The 20,582-nt window shown below is 58.7% G+C and overlaps 2 protein-coding genes across 2 annotated transcripts; both read right to left on the bottom strand.

The window, feature by feature from the left end:
- Positions 1-1,024: 1,024 nt before the first annotated feature.
- Positions 1,025-3,485, bottom strand: LOC118713913 (interferon-inducible GTPase 5-like). The gene is made up of 2 exons (XM_045578190.1): positions 2,720-3,485; positions 1,025-1,665 (listed from the first exon to the last, which is right to left on the bottom strand). Exons 1-2 carry the CDS (start codon positions 3,306-3,308, stop codon positions 1,025-1,027), a joined length of 1,230 nt encoding a protein of 409 aa, XP_045434146.1. The 5' UTR covers positions 3,309-3,485.
- Positions 3,486-6,220: 2,735 nt separating this feature from the next.
- IRGC (immunity related GTPase cinema) lies at positions 6,221-7,971 on the bottom strand. Its single transcript, XM_036428725.2, has one exon. It carries the CDS (start codon positions 7,707-7,709, stop codon positions 6,288-6,290), a length of 1,422 nt encoding a protein of 473 aa, XP_036284618.1. The 5' UTR covers positions 7,710-7,971; the 3' UTR covers positions 6,221-6,287.
- Positions 7,972-20,582: the final 12,611 nt, after the last annotated feature.

Raw genomic sequence — 20,582 nt, 5'->3', positions numbered from 1 at the left:
TGCAGTTGGTTAAATATAGTGCTTCCCCGTGGCTGAAGCCAGTTTGGCTATGTTTGAATACTCAGACCAGACCCTGGCACATGATTAACCTGTTGTTGGTTAAATATGGTTGCTTCCTTTCCCTATAAACCTCATCTGCTTTTTAAAAAATGGTCCCTCAGGTATGTTCCCATTATTTTTTTAAAATTTTTTTAAATGGTCCCTACTTTTCATTTAAACCCAGACCTACCCCCAGTTAATTACACCATACAGTTCAGTTAGTACCCTCATCTGCTCAGCTAAATACAGTATATAATCTCAGTATTTCACAAAGTATGTCTCTGAATTGGTCTGGTCACCCCACCCATATCCCAAATTAATCCTGTCAAATCATGCCACTCCACCCTTCCATAAAGCAGTCGGTTCTAGTCTACCCAGCTAGTCTCATCTGTCTACCACCACACCATGCCCCTCTCAGTCTCCCTGGCTTCCCCCACCCTCGGGCGGACCCAGAGAGTCCTGATGTCCATGTTATGGGATCGGAGTCTGTCAAGAAAAAGCACAGCTGAAGAAAGCACAGGCCAGGCAAGGTCTGGCCGGAAGTGGGGACTCTGCCGCTCTCAGGGAGGGCTGCAGTCTGGGAGGTATGACGCCCAGACCAGGTTCTGGCCTTGCCACTTGCTGACCTTCCTTAATGAGCCCTGGGATCCTTCAGAGGACCCTGTGACATCCACTGCCCTCTTACAGAAATGCTTTTGCATCCTTTGCCACCCCCCAACCTGCCCAGGCACTTCTAACGGCCTCTCCAGGCAGACAACTGAGCTCTTATCCGTGGCCCGTCCCCTCCCCCTTCCCAGGGGGACTGCTGGTTGATGGGTTGCAGAGTGGGGAAGTGGGCAGGGGGCAATGGCTCCAGAGGGCACAAGACCCGGAGCACAAGAACACGAGACAGCACACAGGCTGAGTCAGGAGAGTCGGACCTTGATTTTCTCCTCATCCCCACACCTCCCAGCCTGGAGACAGACAGGCCTGGGCAGAGGGCTGGTTACTGGTTGCTATTCTCTGAGAGCCTGTGCTCACTGGTGTTCTGGAAGGTCTTGATCAGCGTGTGGGCATCCTCGGCCGCCGCATCCAGGGACATGCGGAGCATCTGGTAGACGGTGGCAAAGGAGATGCCGCAGGTTGCCAGGGCACCCAGGATGGGCACATTGAGGAGCTCCTGGGTGAACATGGAGGCGTCCCTGGAGGCCTGGCCCAGCAGGTCCGCCACCAGCTCCCTGGTGACCGTGGCCCTCGGGCCCTGTATTGCCTCCAGGAATCGGTGCAGGGGCTGGCCCATCTGCTCGGCCAGCTTCACGAGAGAGTCCTCGTCCAGGCCAAAGCTGTGGTGGTAGCCTTCCAGGGCGTGGGTGAGCCGGTCGAGGTCACACGCCACGTCCTGTACTCCTGGCACAGGACTCGGGTTGATGCCACAGGCCACCGTGGCCACCAGCCAGACGTGCTTCCGCAGTGAGGCCTCCTTCTTCTCCAGGATGGCCTTGCAGACGGAGGGCAGGGCCACCACGAGTGCATGCTGCTTGTGGCTCTCCACTCCCTCCACCATCGATTCCTCCAGCAGGCAGAAGTCGTATTTGGCCAGCTCGAACATGGACAGCAGGAAGATCTTGGGGCTGTTCAGGCCCTCCGCTGCGGGAGGCAAGGGCACCGTTCAGTGGTCTCCACGCCAGAGCAGCCGCGGGCCTGACAGCTGCCTGGGCTCCAGCGCGTGCTAGACGTCCGCACAGCCTGTGGCTGAGGAGTGTGGGCCCTGGGGCCAGGCTGCCTGGGTTCAGGCAGGAGCCTTGCCACCTGTGTGGCCTTGAACAAGTTGCCAAACCTCGCTGGTCTGTAAAATTAAGGTGATCGTTTCACCTACTTGGTAAGGATGTTGTGGTCGTGAACTGAGTTGTGTGGCCTGTGCTGAGCCCTCAGTGAGCGTTGGTGCCACCAGCCATAGGCGCCAGCATCTGCCTAGCCGTGGCACCGCGTGCCTGGCAACTAGCACACAAGCCAATACATACTATTTCCTTCCTTAATGCACGTGATCGGGCCTCTGTCGCCGTGACTGAGAAGTGCCAACGCCCAGGAAATGGGAGTGTGAGGCCTGATGTTGGCTTTTTTGTAACTCACGCGCCTGACTTAAGCTTTGACTGAGGAGGCATCCGTGTCAAAGAGGGCTGTCTGGAATAGACAGGCTGGCCAGCCCCGAGGACCAAGCTGCCTGCTCCCCGCCCTGTCTTAAAGAACTTGGTGGGTTTCAATATCTCACCCCCTGGGTTACTTGTTTTCTCCTCCTGCGCCTTCCGTTCCTGCTCTCACATTTAACGCCGGAACCCGAGGCCCAGTAAAAGCAGCACCCAGGCCCACTGCTCTCTGCGCCCTCGCTGCGTGGCCCCAGGGGTGCTGTGTGTGAGGCCAGGTCCTGTGAGTAGTAGACCTGCATCTTTTCAGTGTCCCCGATGGCTGCTGCTGAAGGGCGAGCATCTGCCATCCTAAGAACCGGGAGGGCTTGTCCGTCCCAGTGTAGGTCATTGATGGGCTGAGCTGGCAGCATGGCCCTGGGAGGCCTCGTTCAGCCTCCCCGAGTGACCTTAGGTGGCCCGTTCCCCACTCTGAGTCTCAGCTGGAAGACAAAGGGGGAGAGGCGGGTAGTCCCCCAAGGATCCATCCACCCCCAGGACCCCCGGAGGGGGCACCTCACCTTTCAGCCGCTGCCAGCAGTCCTCCCGGATCTGGCTGAGCACCCTCGCCTCGGAGAAGGTCGTGGGGCGCCGGCGGCTGGAGGCCAGCACGTCCACGTCCACCTTGGAGCGGACGAGGTGGAAGGCCTTGCCCCGCTGCAGGAGCCCGCGGGCCAGCTGGCCGTGGCCGGCCGTGAAGCGGTCCGAGGTGATGATGACGAAGAAGTCGTAGCGGTCCGCCAGCACCCGCTGCAGGTACTCGTCGGCCTGGAAGGCGGGCGTGTCGATGCCCGGCAGGTCCCAGATGTTGACGTTGCGGTACTTGGGGTGCGGGTATGGCGTGGGCTCCACGGTCATCTCCACCACGCCCGTGCCGGCCGAGTTGGGGTCCTCGTCTCCCAGCCCCCGGATGGCGTTGACAAAGGTGGACTTGCCCGAGCCTGTTCTCCCGGTGACGCCGATGTCCAGCTTGACGTTCTCCAGCGCCTGGAGTGTGGCCTGCAGCTTGGCGGCCACCACTGGCAGGTTCCCCGCCTCGAAGGTCTCCTTGAGAGCCCCCGAGTCCATGGAGAGCTGCAATATCTTGGACTGGAAAAGTTGGCTATCCATGGCCTGCCTGACCTCCGTTCCACGTCTTTGGGACTTGATGACCTTTGGCAGGACAGGCAAGGGAGTGTTTTCACCCCGAGTTGCCCTCTCTCCTCTCCAGCCCTCAGCAAGCCCAAGACGTGGGCAGTCACAGCATCAGCAGTAATGGTACCGAGCGTGACCGTATCCCAGCCTGGTGCCAAGTGCTTTACTGTCCCTGCCCTGCTGCAGGGTATCATCAAGTCCCCAAGAGCCAAAAAAGATCAATCCCCTGACGATCCACATTCAGCGGTGAGCGGAGCGCGCACTTGCCCGAGGCCTGCAGCTAGTGTGTGGGGGTGGGACTGGGACTTCGGTCTCGAGATCCTAGAATTCCAGTTCTTAAACAACCCTGCACCAGGCACTGCGGTCAGCATAGGTCAGTGATGAAGAGCTGGAACCCTCATCATCGCTAACAGTGCATTTACTGTTTGCTCTGGGCCAGCCTCTGTCCAAACACATGCATCACTTCATGAAGTCCCCGTTTTACAGAGGGGAAGACGGACTCCGGGAGGTAGAAGTCCCAGCTTATACCAGAGCCGGGACATGGACTGGCCCCTCCTGGCGCTTTCCCTGTGTGCGTCCCCTGATTCAGCGCCTCATGTGCCAGGGCCTCTGGGCGCTGCAGTTCCAACGCCAGGAAGAGAGACCCAGGGGACCTGGTGCGTTTGTGGAAACATTGCCCACCTCGCGGCCTGGCTTCTAAGGGCTCGTCTGCTCTGGAGCCTCAGTGCACCTAGCACCCCGGATCTGCCTCTGGGCTTGGAGTCCTCAGTCGGCTGCCAGCGCTGACGTGGAATTGCACGACTGCGTCTAGTCCCTGCCGCGCCAGGGACTTGCCAGGCGACGCTAAGCAAGCCATGCTCCCTCTGCCGCCTTTGTTTCCTACACCCACGAGCGTGGGTGCCGCCTCCTCACCTGCGGGTGGGGAGAGGACTCCTCGCAGCCTCCCAGCTCTGCTGTGTCAGGAAGGCCCGGTCTTACTGCTGACGGGCTCAGGCAGGGCCAGCGGGCTGAGCTTGATCTTTATCTGTGGGAGCCATGGGAAGGGTTTGAGCAGCGAGGGAGCCGTGAATGGAGAGTCCTCCTGCTGCCTCATGGGGAGGGAGACTAGAGCCTGGGAGATGAGGCGAGGAAGGGGCTGGAGCAGGAACTGGGTGGAGGGGCGAGACCTGAGCTGGAGCAGGGGCTCCGGGCGTGTAGGTGGGAGATGGGGAGTGCAGAGATGAGGCAGGAGGGCCAGGACATGCCACTGGCTGGAGACAGAAGCGACCCTTCGGCCCAATGCGGTGGGAGCACTCCCTACTCACACCCCCTCTGCATCCTGGCCCTGGGGCCAGCGAGTCCTGTGTTAGGGTGACGTCTGAGGGCCCACAGGTAGGAGTGAGCTGTGCTGTGAGAGTGGATTTGGAAAGGATTATGTCTTACACATCTGGGATTTCCCCACCATGATCCCCACACACTTTCTGGTGCAGAAAGACCCATGTGGGCCCCCGTAGTCCCGGCAAGATAATGAATGTAAGGCCTCTGGGAAAAGAGGGACCCTCTGGCAAAGCCAAGAGCGGCAGCACCCCTTTAATGGTCCCCGTTAAAGCAGACCCTCGGAGTCGGCTGTTTCCTGGGTTAGGGATCATTTGAGGCCCCCAGATGAGGCAAGAACCATCACCAGCTCCTGGGAACCCACGGGGAGTGTGTGAGCACCTGGGTGAGGCTGCCTCCCTGCACCACAGTCCCCGCTTTGCCACTGGCCTCGTACCTGCCTGAGCCCTCGGTGAACTCCTGGGAACTCACCTTCTCTGCAGCTAAGCCTGACCCTTCCCTGACCCTGTCCAAGCCCACAGAAGCCCGGGCAAGCCACCCTGTCCAGAACCTCCATCCTGGGAGTCCTTCGATTTCAATCATGTGATCCTTGAACTAGCCAAGGAGTTTGGTTTCACTGGGTGCCGGGTCCAGACGCAGAGATGGTCACCCACGTGTGTGCACGTCTCCTGTCACAGCCACGTGCAGCTTTCAGATCCCGACACGGTCGCCATCATTCACACTCAGGGCCTTTCAGCACAATCCCAGTACTCTCACACGCACACGCACACGCACACACACACACACACAGGTAACCCCCGTTTCAGCAAACTACTCTACCTCAGACACATGGTGTCAATATCACCAGGATTCCTCCCAGCCAGCACACAGCTCGCTTATCAACACAGTCTTTCCGACCATTCTCTCTGCTTTGATGCTCAGAGAAACAGCCTGCCCCACCCCCTCCCACCACCTCTGCACCAAGGCCTGCCCAGGGGCCATGGGGCGCCCTCGGCTGGCCTCCCGGCCCACCATCACTCACAGGCCCAGGATGTCCATCTGCCCACCTCTGCTTAACCGGTTGGTTGCTAGGCTCCATTGTGCCAATCCTGGGCACCGATTGGCTGCCCCTCCCCCCTCCAGAGGCAGCCTTCAGGACCCAAGGGTTCTCAGAAAGGGATGTGAATGACCTTGCAACTGAAATAAGCACCTCGCGGGCACTGACCCCCGCTCAGCCACCCTCGTAGGTCGACACTTGTCTTTGTCTTACATCCAGGCTGGGCTGCCCTGTCACCCCACACACACCCCGGGGCCACTTAGGGGCCAGGGAGAGAGAGACCACCAATGACCCTGGGCCCACCACCCATCCCTTGAACCTCCCTCCCCCCCCCCCCCCCCCCGGCCCCCCAGAATCAATTCCTGTCCCAGTTGAGTGAATCCCTCTTCCACTCGGGGGGACCCCTGCTTCCCGTCTGGCCCTCCCACCCCCTTCTCTCCTGTCCCCCCCTCCCCCCTCCAGGGCCCGCCCTGTCCCTCCCTCTGCCCTGCACCACCCTCAGCCCCGCGGCGCGCAGACACCACCACAGGGGCCTTTGGCGTTTGGCTGGCTGGCTTTGTTTTAAGGTTCGTGGGGCGAGGCAGGGGGGTCGGGGGGCTGCGCTCTCACTTCTCCTCCAGGTCCCGCCTCTTCCAGCTGTCCAGGATGTACTTGAGCAGGAGGCCCAGCTTGCGGCGGGTGGACAGCGGGGCGTCCTCGCCGCCGCCCTCCCCGGGGGCCCCGCCCTTCTCCGCGCCGCCGTCGCCCGCGGCCTCCAGGCTGAGCCCGCCGCTGCCTCCCGGCGCCGCCGCCTCCTCCTCGTCCTCCTCCTCGTCCTCCAGCGCCTTGATGCGCACGCGCTGCGCGTCCTCCGCCATCTCGTTGAGGCAGCCCTGCAGCATGGTGTAGACGGTGCCGAAGCTGATGCCGCCGGCCACCAGCGTGCCGAACACGGGGATGCCCCGCTCGAAGGCGCGCGCCACGCGCATGGCGCCGTCCGACGACTGCGAGTAGAGCCGCAGCACGGCCTCCGGGGACACCTCGCTGGCCAGCGGCGAGCGGATGACGGAGCGCAGGTCGCCCGCCTGCTTGCCCACCTGCTCGGCCAGCTTGGCCAGCGAGTCCTCGTCCAGGCCGAAGCTGCGGTGGTAGCCGCGCAGCGAGCGGATGAGCAGCGCGTCGTCGTAGGCGGCGGCCAGGCCGGGCACGGGCAGCGCCTGGATGACGCCGGACACCAGCGCCGTCTTGAGCACCTGCTCCTGCAGCATGTCCTTCTTGCGCTGCAGCGCCTCCAGCGAGATGTCCGGCAGCGACAGCAGCCCCGCGTGGCGCCGGTGCGCCGGCAGGTCGCGCTCCCAGGTGGCCAGCAGCAGCGGGAAGTCGAAGCGGCCCGGCCACAGGTTGGACACGAGGAAGATGCGCGGCTCGGCCAGGCCCGCGGCGGCGCGCAGCCGCTCGGCGCAGTGCTCGCGGATCTCCTGCAGCACCGCCGCCTCGCTGAAGCCCGACGGCCGCTGGCTGCGCGTGGCCGCCAGGTCCTCGTCCACCTTGGTGCGCACGAAGTAGAACTTCTTGCCCTGGCGCAGGATCTCGGTGGCCAGGCGCGTCTCCACGGCGCCGCAGCGGCGCGGCGACACCAGCAGGAAGAAGTCGTAGCGGCCGAAGTCCACCTGCTTCAGGTATTTGTCGGCGGGGCAGCCCGGGCAGCCGGCGCCCGGCAGGTCCCACAGCGTCACGTCGGGGAACTGCGGGTGCGGGTAGGACGACGGCTGCATCGTGGTCTCCACGACGCCCGTGAGCGCGGCGCCCGGGTCCTCGGCGCTCAGGCCCCGCAGCGCGTTGATGAGCGACGACTTGCCGGCGCCCGACTCGCCCGTCACGCCCACCTCCAGGCGGGAGCTCTCCGTCGTGGCCAGCAGCTCCCGCAGGCGGGACGCGGCCTGCGGGATGTCCCCGGACTCGAACGCGCTGCGCAGGGCCTCCAGCTCTTCCTTGGCCATGAGGATGGTGGTCTCCTCCTCCCCGCCGGGGCACTTGGAGGTGGCCATGGCGACCGGTGGTGGTTCAGAGGGCCGATGGGCGAGGCACGGACCGGCTGGTCCTGGCTTCTCGGGGAGAAGGGAGCCTTTTCGCCTTCCGGGCCTGGGGCGGGGTGGGGAGGGGAGAGAGAGAGAGACACAGGCTGTGAAGCGGGCCTCTCGGGCTCCCCACAGCCCTTTCCTTCCCACACTCCCTGGGGGACATTCTGGGAAGGAAGTGGGGGAGGGGGCCTTGGAGTCCGGCAGGCCCAGCCTCACATCCCATCTCTGCCCCTAATGAGGCGGAACGAGGCACCTCTCTGAGCCTCCTTGCTTCTCCGGCCCCAGACACAGGGGCTGGCCTGCCTCCCCAGGAGTCTTGGGGTAACCCCGAGGGAAGGGGGCAGTTTCGTGGGCCCTGTGACCTGCGGAGTCACATGAGGCCCCGCACCTAAGAGGCCCGGCTCTTGGCCTGATGCTTAGCTGCCAGCGCGGTTGGAAGCCTTAACACCGCTTGATCTAGGGCTTCCTGCCTCTCTCTTCCGGGCTGGGCCTGCCAGTGAGGCAGCCAGGCCGGCCAGGGAGAGGGCTTCCGCCCGGCTCCCGCCCGGCTCCCGGGCCAGGCAAGGACAGTGGCCCCTTGGAGTGAGGGTGAAGCACCCCCAATCCCGGGGTCAGGTCCTGGCTCTGCCAAGGCCCCTGAGCGATTTGGGGCAGGTTTCTTAACGCTCTGACTCCCTTTTCTCCTCTGCAGGCCGCCACCTCCTCGGGTTGTTGAGAATCCCACACAGAGCACTTAAAGTGGCGGCTGGCCCGGAGCAGGCGGCCTGTGCTATTGTCAATATTAATATTTCTAGCTGCGTGGCCTTGAGCGCGCCCCTGCCCTCTCTGAGCCTCGGCTGCTGTGTCCGCACGGATGCGGGGGCCCTGTCTGCCTCCGGGCGTCTGTCTCTAGGCTCACTGTGAGGACAGCCTGGGCCCAGCGGGCGGGAGAAGCCCCCACACCGGCCAGGGTCCCCCTCGTCGGACGCCCAGCCCTGCCGTGGCCTCGCCAGGCCAAGTCCCCCCCACGCCCTGGAGCCGGCACAGGGCCTCTGGGACCCGTCCTCCTCACCTGGGAGCTGCCCTGGCCCTCCCTCTTCCCAGTCACACTGTCTTCGGGGCCATCGCCTCTAAGATACACTTCCTCACTGACTAAGACTCTTCAGAGAACCTTGGGAGAGACAACCACATGCCCGTCACTGCCCCCATCGGATGGAGAGGGGCTGAGGCTCAGCCTCCGCTCCGAGCCACCACCAGGCCTCACTCCCAGGTCCCGGCTCCTTGCCCCTCTGAGGAGCGGCTCTGCCTCTGGCAGCCGTCTTTGCCCCCCTGCCCCGCTCCACCTTGTCTCTTTGGCTGCCCCTGTCCCCACCTCCATCCCCCAACCCACAGAGATGTGTCCTTATTGCATTCTTCCACCGGGTCTGACCCCATGCCAGGTCGGCCCAGTCCCCGCACCCTAGGCCCACTTCTCCCTCGCCCCCACCCCCGTCTCAGGGTGCGGGGCCTGGGCCACCAGCGGCCAGGGGCAGACAGACCCAGGGCCCCGGGGGGCGCTGGGAGGGGAAGCTGCACTCACAGGCCCCAGCAGCCGCCCTGAGGATGCTCACCTGCCCTGTAGGCTCTCCTCCTCCCCTCACACGCTCCCCACTGACAGGCTCTCCTCTCCTGTTAGCCCGGGGGCAGACCCCGTTGCTAGGACCCACCAGAGCCAGCCGCAGCTTATTGGTCAGCCAGCCCCCGTGCAATAATGGGACAGTGATGTCAGGGGGTGGGGGTGGGGGTCCCACCCTGGGGCAGGGACCCCACCCCCCAGCTACGTGTGGGGCCAATGTCAGTCACTCTGGGCCCTGGCCCCCCTTAAGGGGCCCAGCGAGAGATCTTCCCAACACCCAGATTGGTTCCAGACCTGCCCGTGGTCGCCAGGACAGCGTCCCAGTGTCTGAGGGCCTGGCCCTGCTCAGCACCCGCCCTTGCCACTCCTCCATCAGGGACTCAGTTCCCGAAACAAACTGTTCCTTTTCCCCCTCTCCTTCCCCTCTCCGAGCCATCTACTCACCCACCCCTGTGGAGAGGGAGGGGATTTAGCTGAGCCAGCACTGCCACAGGAAGCGCAGGAGAGAGGCTGGCTCAGAAATCCCACTGCAGCGGCCCTGCCGAGTCCTGCAGGACTGGTGCCCATGGGGTCAGCTGGGCAGCATCCACACCCAGTTCAGCAGCTGCTGTCCAGGCCCCATGACTCTGGCCTCCTCGTTCCCTGAGTTTTCACATCCTCTCCTACATCCCCTCCACACACACACACACACACACACACACACACCATCACCAACCTGTCCTTCAAGTCCCAGCTCAGCGCTGATTCTTCCGGATGCATTTCTCCATTCTGCTCTCTTTAAGTGGCAGCAGTGAGACAAAGAGGGAGATGGGAGTAGGGAGAGACGTGAAAGAAAAGAGGCAAAGCCCCCACACACACCCCGAGAAAGGGGGAAGTGGGGTGGGAAGAAAGACTCCCCAAGGGAAAAACAAGGGAGAATCGGGCAGGACGTTACAATGGACGAGAGACCACGCCAGAAAGAATCAGAGCAAAATAGCGTCAGAGGCACCGGTCACAGAGGAGTGGAGAGATACGGAGCTGAGATGGGGTCAAAGGGTGGGGACCAACCTGCACTGGGAAGGAGCTGAAGGTCTAGGGACCAACAGTCAGGGACCCAGGCCCCTGGGGGGACCCCAGCTCCCCTCACTGAAGCCTCTGTCTCCACAGCTCCTCAGAGTCTCCAGATCCCGTCCCCCGGCTGGAGAGACCCTGGGGAGAGGCAGGCCACAAGGAGGGGAGCCTGAAGCCATCTAGAACATGCCAGCCCCGGTAGCGCTCCAGCTGAATGCAGCCACAGGAGCGGTGCCAGGCAGCACCACCTGGGAGCCGAAGAACCATGCAGCGGAGCCCAAGCACCCCACCGACTTTGGAGAAATAACAAATCATCGCTGCAGGCCACTGAATAGCCAGATGATTCGGGGGAGGGAGTGCATTACGTCTGACCGAATGTTCTGGGAGGAGCCCTATGAGAAGCGGATGTTCTGTTTGAGCAGAGAGCTGCAGGGAGTGAGGGAACAAGCCACGTGGACACGAGGGGAAAGCAGTCTGGGCAGGCAGCACGGGAGCGCGAAGGCCCCGAGGCGGAGCCGGGCCTGTGTGTCTGGGGGAAGCGTGGTGGCTGGTGTGGCTGGAGCAGCGTGATGGGGGAGCGAGTTCTAGAAGGACTTACTCACCTGGTGCCTGGGAGAGCACCGAAGGCCTCCGGAGGAGTGTTGTGAGAGGGGGCCAGGAGTGAGGTGGACATACAAGTTAATCAGAGCAGACGCCAAGGCTGGGGCCAACAAGTGAGACACTGCCCTGGGCGAAAAATGAAAGGGGACCAGAAGCTCAATGAAGAATAGTTTAATGTGCCCTAACCGGTTTGGCTCAGTGGATAGAGCATGAGCCTGTGGACTGAAAGGTCCCAGGTTCGATTCCGGTCAAGAGCATGTACCTTGCCGAGGCCGGTTTGGCTCAATGGATAGAGCATCGGCTTGGGGACTGAAAGGTCCCGGGTTCGATTCCGGTCAAGGGCATGTACCTTGGTTGCGGGCATATCCCCAGTAGGGGGTGTGCAAGAGGCAGCTGATCGATGACTCTCTCTCATCGATGTTTCTAACTCTCTATCTCTCTCCCTTCCTCTCTGTAAAAAAAAAAAAAAAAAAAAAAAAATCAATAAAATATATTAAAAAAAAAAAAAAAAAAAAAAAAAAAAGAGCATGTACCTTGGTTGCGGGCACATCCCCAGTTGGAGGTGTGCAGGAGGCAGCTGCTTAATGTTTCTAATTCTCTTTCCCTCTCCCTTCCTCTCTGTAAAAAAAAAAAAATCGATAAAATATATATTTTTTAAAAGAATAGTTTAATGTAATGCTTTTTAAAAAATAAAAATGAACGCAAAAATCCATGATATTTGAATGAACAAAATCTCAACATTTTAAGTAAGGACCAGTGCCATGCCCAGACACCAGGGGAAAAAGTGCGCCCTGGCTTTGATGGAAACAAACTCATCCATCTTGTTTTTAAACGAGAGGGTTTTCAGGCTTTATAGTCCTCTAGACCAGATGAGGAGGTTAAACAGTTTTTCATTAACTTGTGCCAAAATAAAATTATAATCAATTCTGTTTGATATAAATAAAACATTTTTAACTCAAAAGAATGAATTTTAATGTACCCTTTAGAAAGATTTTCAGTGTTTTTTCAACTATTTTAGTGTTCTAGAAAAAACAGGCATTATAAAAACATAGGCAGCCCGGGGCAGAACCCTGAGCTGTTGCCTGCAAAGGGCCAGGGAGACAGGACAGGGCTGTTTCCTGAAGGAGGGAGGCCGGGAGGAGGCTGGGAGTCAGGCTCAGGCCGCAGAGAGGAACAGGCGCCCGGCAGAGGCGCAGAGGTCGGGCTCAGGAGGATGCACTCAGCTGGCTGGTGTGGCTCAGTGGTTAAGCATTGACCTATGAACCAGGAGGTCACGGTTTGATTCCCGGTGAGGGTACATGCTTGATCCCCATTGTGGGGTGTGCAGGAGGCAGCCCATCAGTGATTCTCTCTCATCTCTCCCTTCCTCCCTGAAATCAATAAAATATTTAAAGATGCCGAAACGAGTTTGGCTCAGTGGATAGAGCATTGGCCTGCGGACTGAAGGGTCCCGGGTTCGATTCCGGTCTACCTTGGTTGCGGGCACATCCCCCGTAGGGGGTGTGCAAGAGGCAGCTGATTGATGTTTCTCTCTCATTGATGTTTCTTACTCTCTATCCCTCTCTTCCTCTCTGTAAAAAAAAATCAATAAAATATATTTTAAAAAATAAAATAAATAAATAAAGGCATGACATCATATCCTTTAAAAAAATATTTGAAGAAGAAGAACTACTAAAGGCCAATCTGGCCTTACCTCTTTCTTTTTTATTTTAATTTTATTGATTTTTTTTTTTTTACAGAGAGGAAGGGAGAGGGATAGAGAGCTAGAAACATCGATGAGAAATACCAGTCAGCTGCCTTCTGTACACACCATACTGAAGATATGTCTGCAACTAAAGCACATGCCCTTAACTGGACCCTTCTGTCTGCAGGCCGACCCTCTATCCACTGAGCCAAACTGGTCAGGGCTGGCCTTACCTCTTAATCAATGAACTGCACTGGGTTCCTTCACCCCAGCATCCTTCCACCGCCAAGTTCAAGGACTGAAGTAATTGCACTGACTTCTCCATGGAACCTGCAGGGGCGAGGGGATGTTCAGAGACCCTGGCCTGGGGAAGGATGATGAGAGTCAGGGGGAAGGGAGTAGAAGCTGGTCCTTGAACCCCTACTCACCATTTCTTTTTTTATATAACTTTTATTAATTAATTAAATTTTTAAGAGAGACAAAGGGAGAGGGAGAGAGAAATATGATGTGAGAACGGGCTGCCTCCTGCATGCCTCCCACTGGAGATGGTGGAGCCCGAACCCAAGCCTGTGCCCTGACCCGGAATCAAACTGGCAACTTTCTCCAAACATAGGATGATGCCCTGAACCACACCGGCCAGGCCAGCTCACCATTTCTCACCTTTTGTTTTCAGTTTTCACATTTTATTGGGGCCACAGGGAGGGGGCCTCCTCCCTGTCAGTGGAGGGGGAGGGGGAAGGAGGAGTTTCACAGTGTCTTCAGCCACTCCAGGCTTCCGCCCTGCAGGTCCTGGGGGTGGCTGGGCACATGGGGCATGTTCCCCTCATCTCAGACAGCTGAGGGGTGTGAGCTCGGGCACTGGGCAGTGTGGGGTGTGAGCTCGGGCACTGGGCAGTGAGGGGTGTGAGCTCGGGCACTGGGCAGTGTGGGGTGTGAGCTCGGGCACTGGGGAGCTGAGGGGTGTGAGCTCGGGCACTGGGCAGTGTGGGGTGTGAGCTCGGGCACTGGGCAGTGTGGGGTGTGAGCTCGGGCACTGGGCAGCTGAGGGGTGTGAGCTCGGGCACTGGGCAGTGTGGGGTGTGAGGTTGGGCACTGGGGAGCTGTGGGGTGTGAGCTCGGGCACTGGGCAGTGTGGGGTGTGAGGTCGGGCACTGGGCAGTGTGCGGTGTGAGCTCGGGCACTGGGGAGCTGAGGGGTGTGAGCTCGGGCACTGGGCAGTGAGGGGTGTGAGCTCGGGCACTGGGCAGTGTGGGGTGTGAGCTCGGGCACTGGGCAGTGTGGGGTGTGAGCTCGGGCACTGGGGGGCTGAGGGGTGTGAGCTCGGGCACTGGGGAGCTGAGGGCTGTGAGCTCGGGCACTGGGCAGTGAGGGGTGTGAGCTCGGGCACTGGGCAGTGTGGGGTGTGAGCTCGGGCACTGGGCAGTGAGGGGTGTGAGCTCGGGCACTGGGCAGTGTGGGGTGTGAGCTCGGGCACTGGGCAGTGAGGGGTGTGAGCTCGGGCACTGGGCAGTGTGGGGTGTGAGCTCGGGCACTGGGCATGAGGGTGTGAGCTCGGGCACTGGGGGGCTGAGGGGTGTGAGCTCGGGCACTGGGCAGTGAGGGGTGTGTGAGCTCGGCACTGGGCAGTGTGGGGTGTGAGCTCAGGCACTGGGCAGTGTGGGTGTGAGCTCGGGCACTGGGCAGTGTGGGGTGTGAGCTCGGGCACTGGGCAGTGAGGGGTGTGAGGCTCGGCACTGGGGGGCTGAGGGGTGGTGAGGTCGGGCACTGGGCAGTGTGGGGTGTGAGCTCGGGCACTGGGCAGTGATGGGGTGTGGCTCGGGCACTGGGGGCCTGAGGGGTGTGAGCTCGGGCACTGGGCAGTGTGGGTGTGAGCTCGGGCACTGGGGGGCTGAGGGGTGTGAGCTCGGGCACTGGGCAGTGGGGTGTGAGCTCGGCACTGGGCAGTGAGGGGTGTTGAGCTCGGGCACTGGGCAGTGAGGGTGTGAGCTCGGGCACTGGGCAGTGTAGGGGGTGTGAGCTCGTGCACTGGGGGCTGAGGGGTGTGAGCTCGGGGCACTGGGGAGCTGAGGGTGTGAGCTCGGGCACTGGGCAGTGTGGGGGTGTGAGCTCGGGCACTGGGCAGTGTGGGGTGTGAGCTCGGGCACTGGGCAGTGAGGGGTGTGAGCTCGGGCACTGGGCAGTGTGGGGTGTGAGCTCGGGCACTGGGCAGTGTGGGGTGTGAGCTCGGGCACTGGGCAGTGTGGGGTGTGAGCTCGGGCACTGGGGGGCTGAGGGGTGTGAGGTCGGGCACTGGGCAGTGTGGGGTGTGACCTCGGGCACTGGGCAGTGAGGGGTGTGAGCTCGGGCACTGGGCAGTGTGGGGTGTGAGCTCGGGCACTGGGGGGCTGAGGGGTGTGAGGTCGGGCACTGGGCAGTGTGGGGTGTGAGCTCGGGCACTGGGCAGTGAGGGGTGTGAGCTCGGGCACTGGGCAGTGTGGGGTGTGACCTTGGGCACTGGTGAGCTGTGGGGTGTGACCTCGTTGATCGTGACGGCGTACGTGGTGTGGGGGCTGAAGAGGGGAGAAGCAGAGTGGCTCTCGATGGCACAGGACGCGCCCGGCACCGGCTCCTGGGCACCGGCTCCTGGATGAAGGTGACGGTCTCCATTTCTCACTTTAATGTGTGTGTCCCTTTGATCCCGGGTCATTATACATATTAGAATTTCGTTTAAATGTATGAAAGGGCACTATCGTCCAGGCTTTTAGAGTCTTAGTACCTCTGAGACACGAAGCACAGAACAATGAGCACTCCTGCTGCTGCCCCGCTCACGGCCGGAGGGAGGGAAGGAAGCACAGGGGACCCTGCAGCCAGGCCAGCCTTGTGAGCCCCCCGCAGCATTCAGGGGGAATTAATGGCCTGGGGGCTCCCCAGAGGTGCTGCTGGGAACAGCGAGATGCAGAGCTGTGGCTCACATTTAGAGGCCCCAAAACCCTATCTCCTTACAAGACAGAGACATGACACAAACATGTCAACATGCTACAGCTATGGCAGGTGTATTTATAATATAGTCATGGCATATGCATGTAGACATATATATTGATATCAATACATCTATATGGCTATAGCTGCACATCTGTGTGGGATTACTGGGGAAATAACGGAAGGAGACATAGGAGGCCGACAAGCCATTCCTGGGGCGGAGGCGTGTCCCTTGGGAGAGTTTATGGGGGTCAAAAGAGGAAGAGAAAAGTAAAAGGAGGAGGATCTAAGAGGGCTGCTCAGGTAGACACCTAACCGCAGCAGCACACAACATTTTCAATGGAATACAACTAAAATGTAGAGTGGACATTGCCCAGAGCTACAGGTAGTCGATTGACTGAACATTCTACAACAAGAAGGAAAGAGAAAACCAGAAGGAAAATCAGAGGAGCTGAAAAAAAGCCTAAGGTACGGAGACATGCTGCATGCCCGCACGCGCACGGAGGGGACACAGCCGGAGAGGAGGAGAGGGCTGGGTGCTGCCTGGCGTTCCCTAGCAGGAAGGAAATAAAACCCCCAGCCTGAACTGAACCCCCAAACCGGCAGCGCTGAGCCCCAGATATGGGCCAGACCGTGGGGACCCAGGCTCGGGCAGGGGGAGACGGGGCTGTGAGGCGGAATTCCAGGGGAGCAGAGAAAAGCAGGGCCCCTGGAGACGTGCACATTGCGCACAGAGGATGGAATGTTGACTCTGATGCTGTATTGCCCTGGCGGGAAGAAACAAAACCTCCGGCGACACTGAGCCTCAGTCCAGACTGCTCTGAACCCCAGCTCTAGGCCAATCCCTGGGGACCCAGGCTCAAGCAGAGGGAGACGGGGCTGTGAGGTGGAGTCCTGGGGGAGCGGCAAAAAGCGGAGCCCCCGGAGTCACGCACGTTGCGCGCAGAGGACAGTCTGTTGACTCTGATGCTAGACTCCCCCAGTGGGAAGGAGAAAAAAAGCTCCAGACTGGAGGAACGCGATGAGGAGCAGGAGCCCCTGCCGGACACCGGCCAGCCGGGCACCAGCAAGGAGCCGGGCGACAGGGCCCCCAGGGGGCGGGGGTGCCCCTGGGCCTTCGACCGCTGAGCGCGGGCAACTGAGCCAAGGCCGGGGGCTGCTTCCTGGGCGGCAGTGCCGACCCCCTGCAACAGACTGAAGCAGCGCAGGAGCCCGCGGAGAACAAAGGGGTGCCACAGGCCAACCTGCTGAGCTCCCAGGACAAGGAGGAAGAAACCAAAGAAGTTCTCAATGTGAAGAAATCAAGTGAGAGCAAAAGATAGTAAAATTACTTAAGAAAGAATACAAAGATCTTGAAAAATAGAAGACTAAGTCAGAACTCAACTCAGCAGCCAACATTGCAACATAAATGCGTGTTTGGTTTTTTTTTTAAAGGACAGAATGTTGGAACGGCAGCGGCCAGGCCTAGAGTGGCCAGGCACAAGGCATTGGCAGCCGGGTCTGGAGCAGCAACAGCCAGAACCAGAGCAGCAGCAGCCAGAACCAGAGCAGCAACAGCCAGGCCTGGAGCAGCCAGACCTGGGGCAGTGGCAGCCAGGCCTGAGGCAGAGGCGGCCAAGCCCAGGGTGGCCAGTCCAGGAACACCCAGGCCCGGAGTGGCCGGGCCCAGTGCAGCCGGGTCGGGACCAGCCAGGCACAGAGCAGCAGCAACCATGCTTGGAGCAGCCAGGCCTGGAGCAGCTGGGTTGGGTGTGGCCAGGCCTGGAGCAGCATCAGCCAAGCCAGGAGCAACCAGATCGGGAGCTGCCAGGCCCAGAGCGGCTGGGCCCAGAGCAGCCGGGCCCAGAGCAGCCGGGTCGGGAGCAGCCAGGTCCGGAGCAGCAGCAGCCACGCCCGGAGCAGCCAGGGAGCGGCAGTGGCCAGACCCGGAGCAGCTGGTTGTGGAACGGACCAGAGCAACAGAGGCCAGGCCCGAAGCATCCAGGCCTGGAACAGCTCACTCCTCGCCTGCCTCCGCCCCAAGGCTGCCTCTCAGACATGGCTGGAAACTTTTGGGGGAACTTGAGGGTCTGCTGAATCAAGTGATGAAGGCTTAGATCTGGATGTGTTGAGTTAGTATAGGGCTGGGGTGTTGATCTGTGAGTGCCTTGTGTGGGGTCTGGATGAGGTTGGTTGATCTATTTGGAAATGTCTTTTGTGTGAAGTGTATCCTTGGGCATGTGGAGGTATTATTGATTTGAAAAAATGCTAGGTAACTGATTTACTATCTGAAAAATTTAAAGTTCTGAAAGTTTAAGGTCTCTTGCCAAAAAGAGGTTTTAAAGCTAACACCTTAATTTTAATGGAGAAAGGGAATGACAAGCCCTTCCCACCCAGAACAGGTAATCCAATTCCAACCAGCAGCAATGTTTAAACAATGTGTCCATTTACACTTGAATGGCTACGCCTTTTGATAGCCTAAGGGCAAGTTTACATGTAAACAAGTTTGCTTCTCAATTCCCAGGGCAGAAAAAAAACACAACAATAAGATTTAAAATTATTAGATTTTAAAATTTATTCTTAGAAGTGTAAAAATTTATTAATTAAAACAACAACAAAAAAAAGATAAAAAAACCTGATGAACAATAATAGCAGTTCATTGTAGTAGAGTCGGCGATATGGGAGGGGAGTGGACTGACTGTTCCTGTGGGGGGGGGGGAAGGGAGGGAGGAAGAGACTGAACATAAACTGTGCACCTATGGATGAGGACAATGGCGGGTGGGGAGGAGGAGGAGGAGGGTGGGGTGGGAACCTGGTGGAGGGGGGAAGAAATGAGGAACCTTTGTAATAATATGAACAATAAAGATTGAGTTAAAAAAAATAAAATAAACTAAATAAAGCAGATAAAGAAGATCCAATTTAAAAGGGGGAAAAGAAATGAAACAGGAATTTTAGGGGGCTATAGGCAGATTTAGAGGATTTTTAGAATTGGGGTCCATGGGGGGAAAAAAAAAACAGGGCTACAGCCTGGAAGCAGTTCCATCTCCATAAGACAAGGGAAACTGGGAGAAGGTACATGTGTACAGAAGAGAAGGAAATTGGGAGTAGCCAAGAGGTCTGTATTTACAAAATAAAGAAGGAGGAAGAAAGCGCAGAGGAAACAGGAAGACAATGAAGGAGGCTGGCATTACTATAGTAAGCAATTCGAAAGGGAATATCAGGACACAGGAACTGCAGCCTTTATAAATCACGGAAACAGGAAGTTGGTGAGAGCCTGACCCCCTCCCCATGTGGGAGTCTGTTCTTGGGAACTCTTTCTCCTCCTGAGAGTCTGCGCTGTGAGATACCTTCCCCTTCCCCACATGAGAGTCTGTACTTGATCTTCAATAAATTTCCATCTTTGCTATAAAAATGGAAAAGGAAAAAGACGTGATTTAAAAACGTCCAAGCACGTGGGTGTGTAGACTAGAAATCTGTGTTTAGGGAGAGGCTATCTCAGGGGAGGGCCGGGGCGGGGAGAGGGGATCAGGCTGGGGCCCTGGGGACTCCCTCTGTCCCGATGTCTCCCGTCTGAGAGGCACTGCTTGATCCTTGTTTGTTTCCGTTTGTGTAAATAATGGAACTGTTTAACTTGGAAACTGTGCTCACCTTTTATGCTCTCACAGAAAATTAGAAATGTGCAACAACATTAAATCCTCTGCCCGAGCCGAAGCCGGTTTGGCTCAGTGGGTAGAGCGTCGGTCTGCGGACTGAAAGGTCCCAGGTTCTGTTACGAAGCGAGTCCCCAAGAGATGGACCACCGGAGCCAATTTGATTAAGCATGCTAGAATTTATTACAGATTCGAATCTGGACTCAAACCATGGCTGACGCAGCAGCCGATAGACACCCAGGTGAGAGCCCTGATGGAGGGGCAGTCCCTCCAGAGCGCTCACACAAAAACACAGACAAACGCACACCTACCGCGGCCAGTCAGGCTCTTCGGAATGGGGGTCCCTCATGGTCCTGGCTGGGGATTCCAGTCATGATCCCCAAGGACCACCAGGGAGCCGAGTCCGATGCAATAAACAAAAGAGCCATCTCCATGCTAGCATGGGCTGTCCCACTCACGCCGGCAGCATGGCGGAAGAGGAAGAGAGCGAATTTCGCCCAGTCCAGGGGTTTTACTCAGGTCGGTGATGTCACTGCCTCGGCTAACCCTGATTGGCCCCTCAGGACTAAATTCTAAAGACTGGGGACACCCGCAGGGTCGGTTCCCAGTCACACCCTGCTTGACATTGGAATGTGGCCCTATCTTGCCCATAATACAAAAGCAGAACTAAAGGTTATCTACAGTTTCTACCCCTGAAGCTACTGAGTCAGTGGGAGTCAATCTCCTGCAACTACCCTATTGTTCAAGCAAGTAATCGAAGGTCGAAGTCAGATAGCAAGGTTAAAATTCAAACAGCAGTTTTTACCCAAGTATGAGTGCTACCATATTTCAGGTTCGATTCCGGCCAGGGGCATGTACATTGGTTGCGGGCACATCCCCGGTGGGGGGTGTGCAAGAGGCAGCCGGTCGACGTTTCTAGCTCTCTAGCTCTCTCCCTTCCTCTCTGTGAAAAAGCAATTAAAAATAAATAAATAATAAATAAATAAATAAATAAATCCTCTGCCCGAGTTTGCTGCCCCCCGCCCCACAGTCCCCTTCTCTCCCTCAGACTCCGGGTCACGCCCTTAAACCAGCTTTCGCTGCAAGCATTTCCTGAGCACCCGCCTGCCCCGCGGGGAGCACAGCCTGTCCTGTCCTGGGGGCCTCCAGTCTCCCAGAAACAGCACCTGCTTCCCCACCCCTCACAGCACCCAGGCCGACAACCTCCGCCCAGGCCTTCCGGTGCCAGTGGGGCTTTTGGGGTCATGTCCTGCCGGTGTGACCCCGGGGCGCCCCTCCCAGAGACAGGGGGAGAGGCTGCTGTTACTTCCCTCCCTCCATGGTAC

Source organism: Pipistrellus kuhlii, unplaced genomic scaffold, assembly GCF_014108245.1.
Source record: "Pipistrellus kuhlii isolate mPipKuh1 unplaced genomic scaffold, mPipKuh1.p scaffold_m20_p_90, whole genome shotgun sequence".
Classification (NCBI taxonomy): domain Eukaryota; kingdom Metazoa; phylum Chordata; class Mammalia; order Chiroptera; family Vespertilionidae; genus Pipistrellus; species Pipistrellus kuhlii.
This window is presented reverse-complemented; position numbering and strand designations above follow the sequence as displayed.

Bases quoted from the DNA above. Each gene is read 5' to 3' on its own strand.
- LOC118713913 (XM_045578190.1), bottom strand. From the start codon at position 3,308: ATGGATAGCCAACTTTTCCAGTCCAAGATATTGCAGCTCTCCATGGAC. The intron at 1,666-2,719 runs GTGAGGTGCCCC...TGCCTCCCGCAG, and splicing joins CTGCTGGCAGCGGCTGAAAG to CGGAGGGCCTGAACAGCCCC.
- IRGC (XM_036428725.2), bottom strand. From the start codon at position 7,709: ATGGCCACCTCCAAGTGCCCCGGCGGGGAGGAGGAGACCACCATCCTC.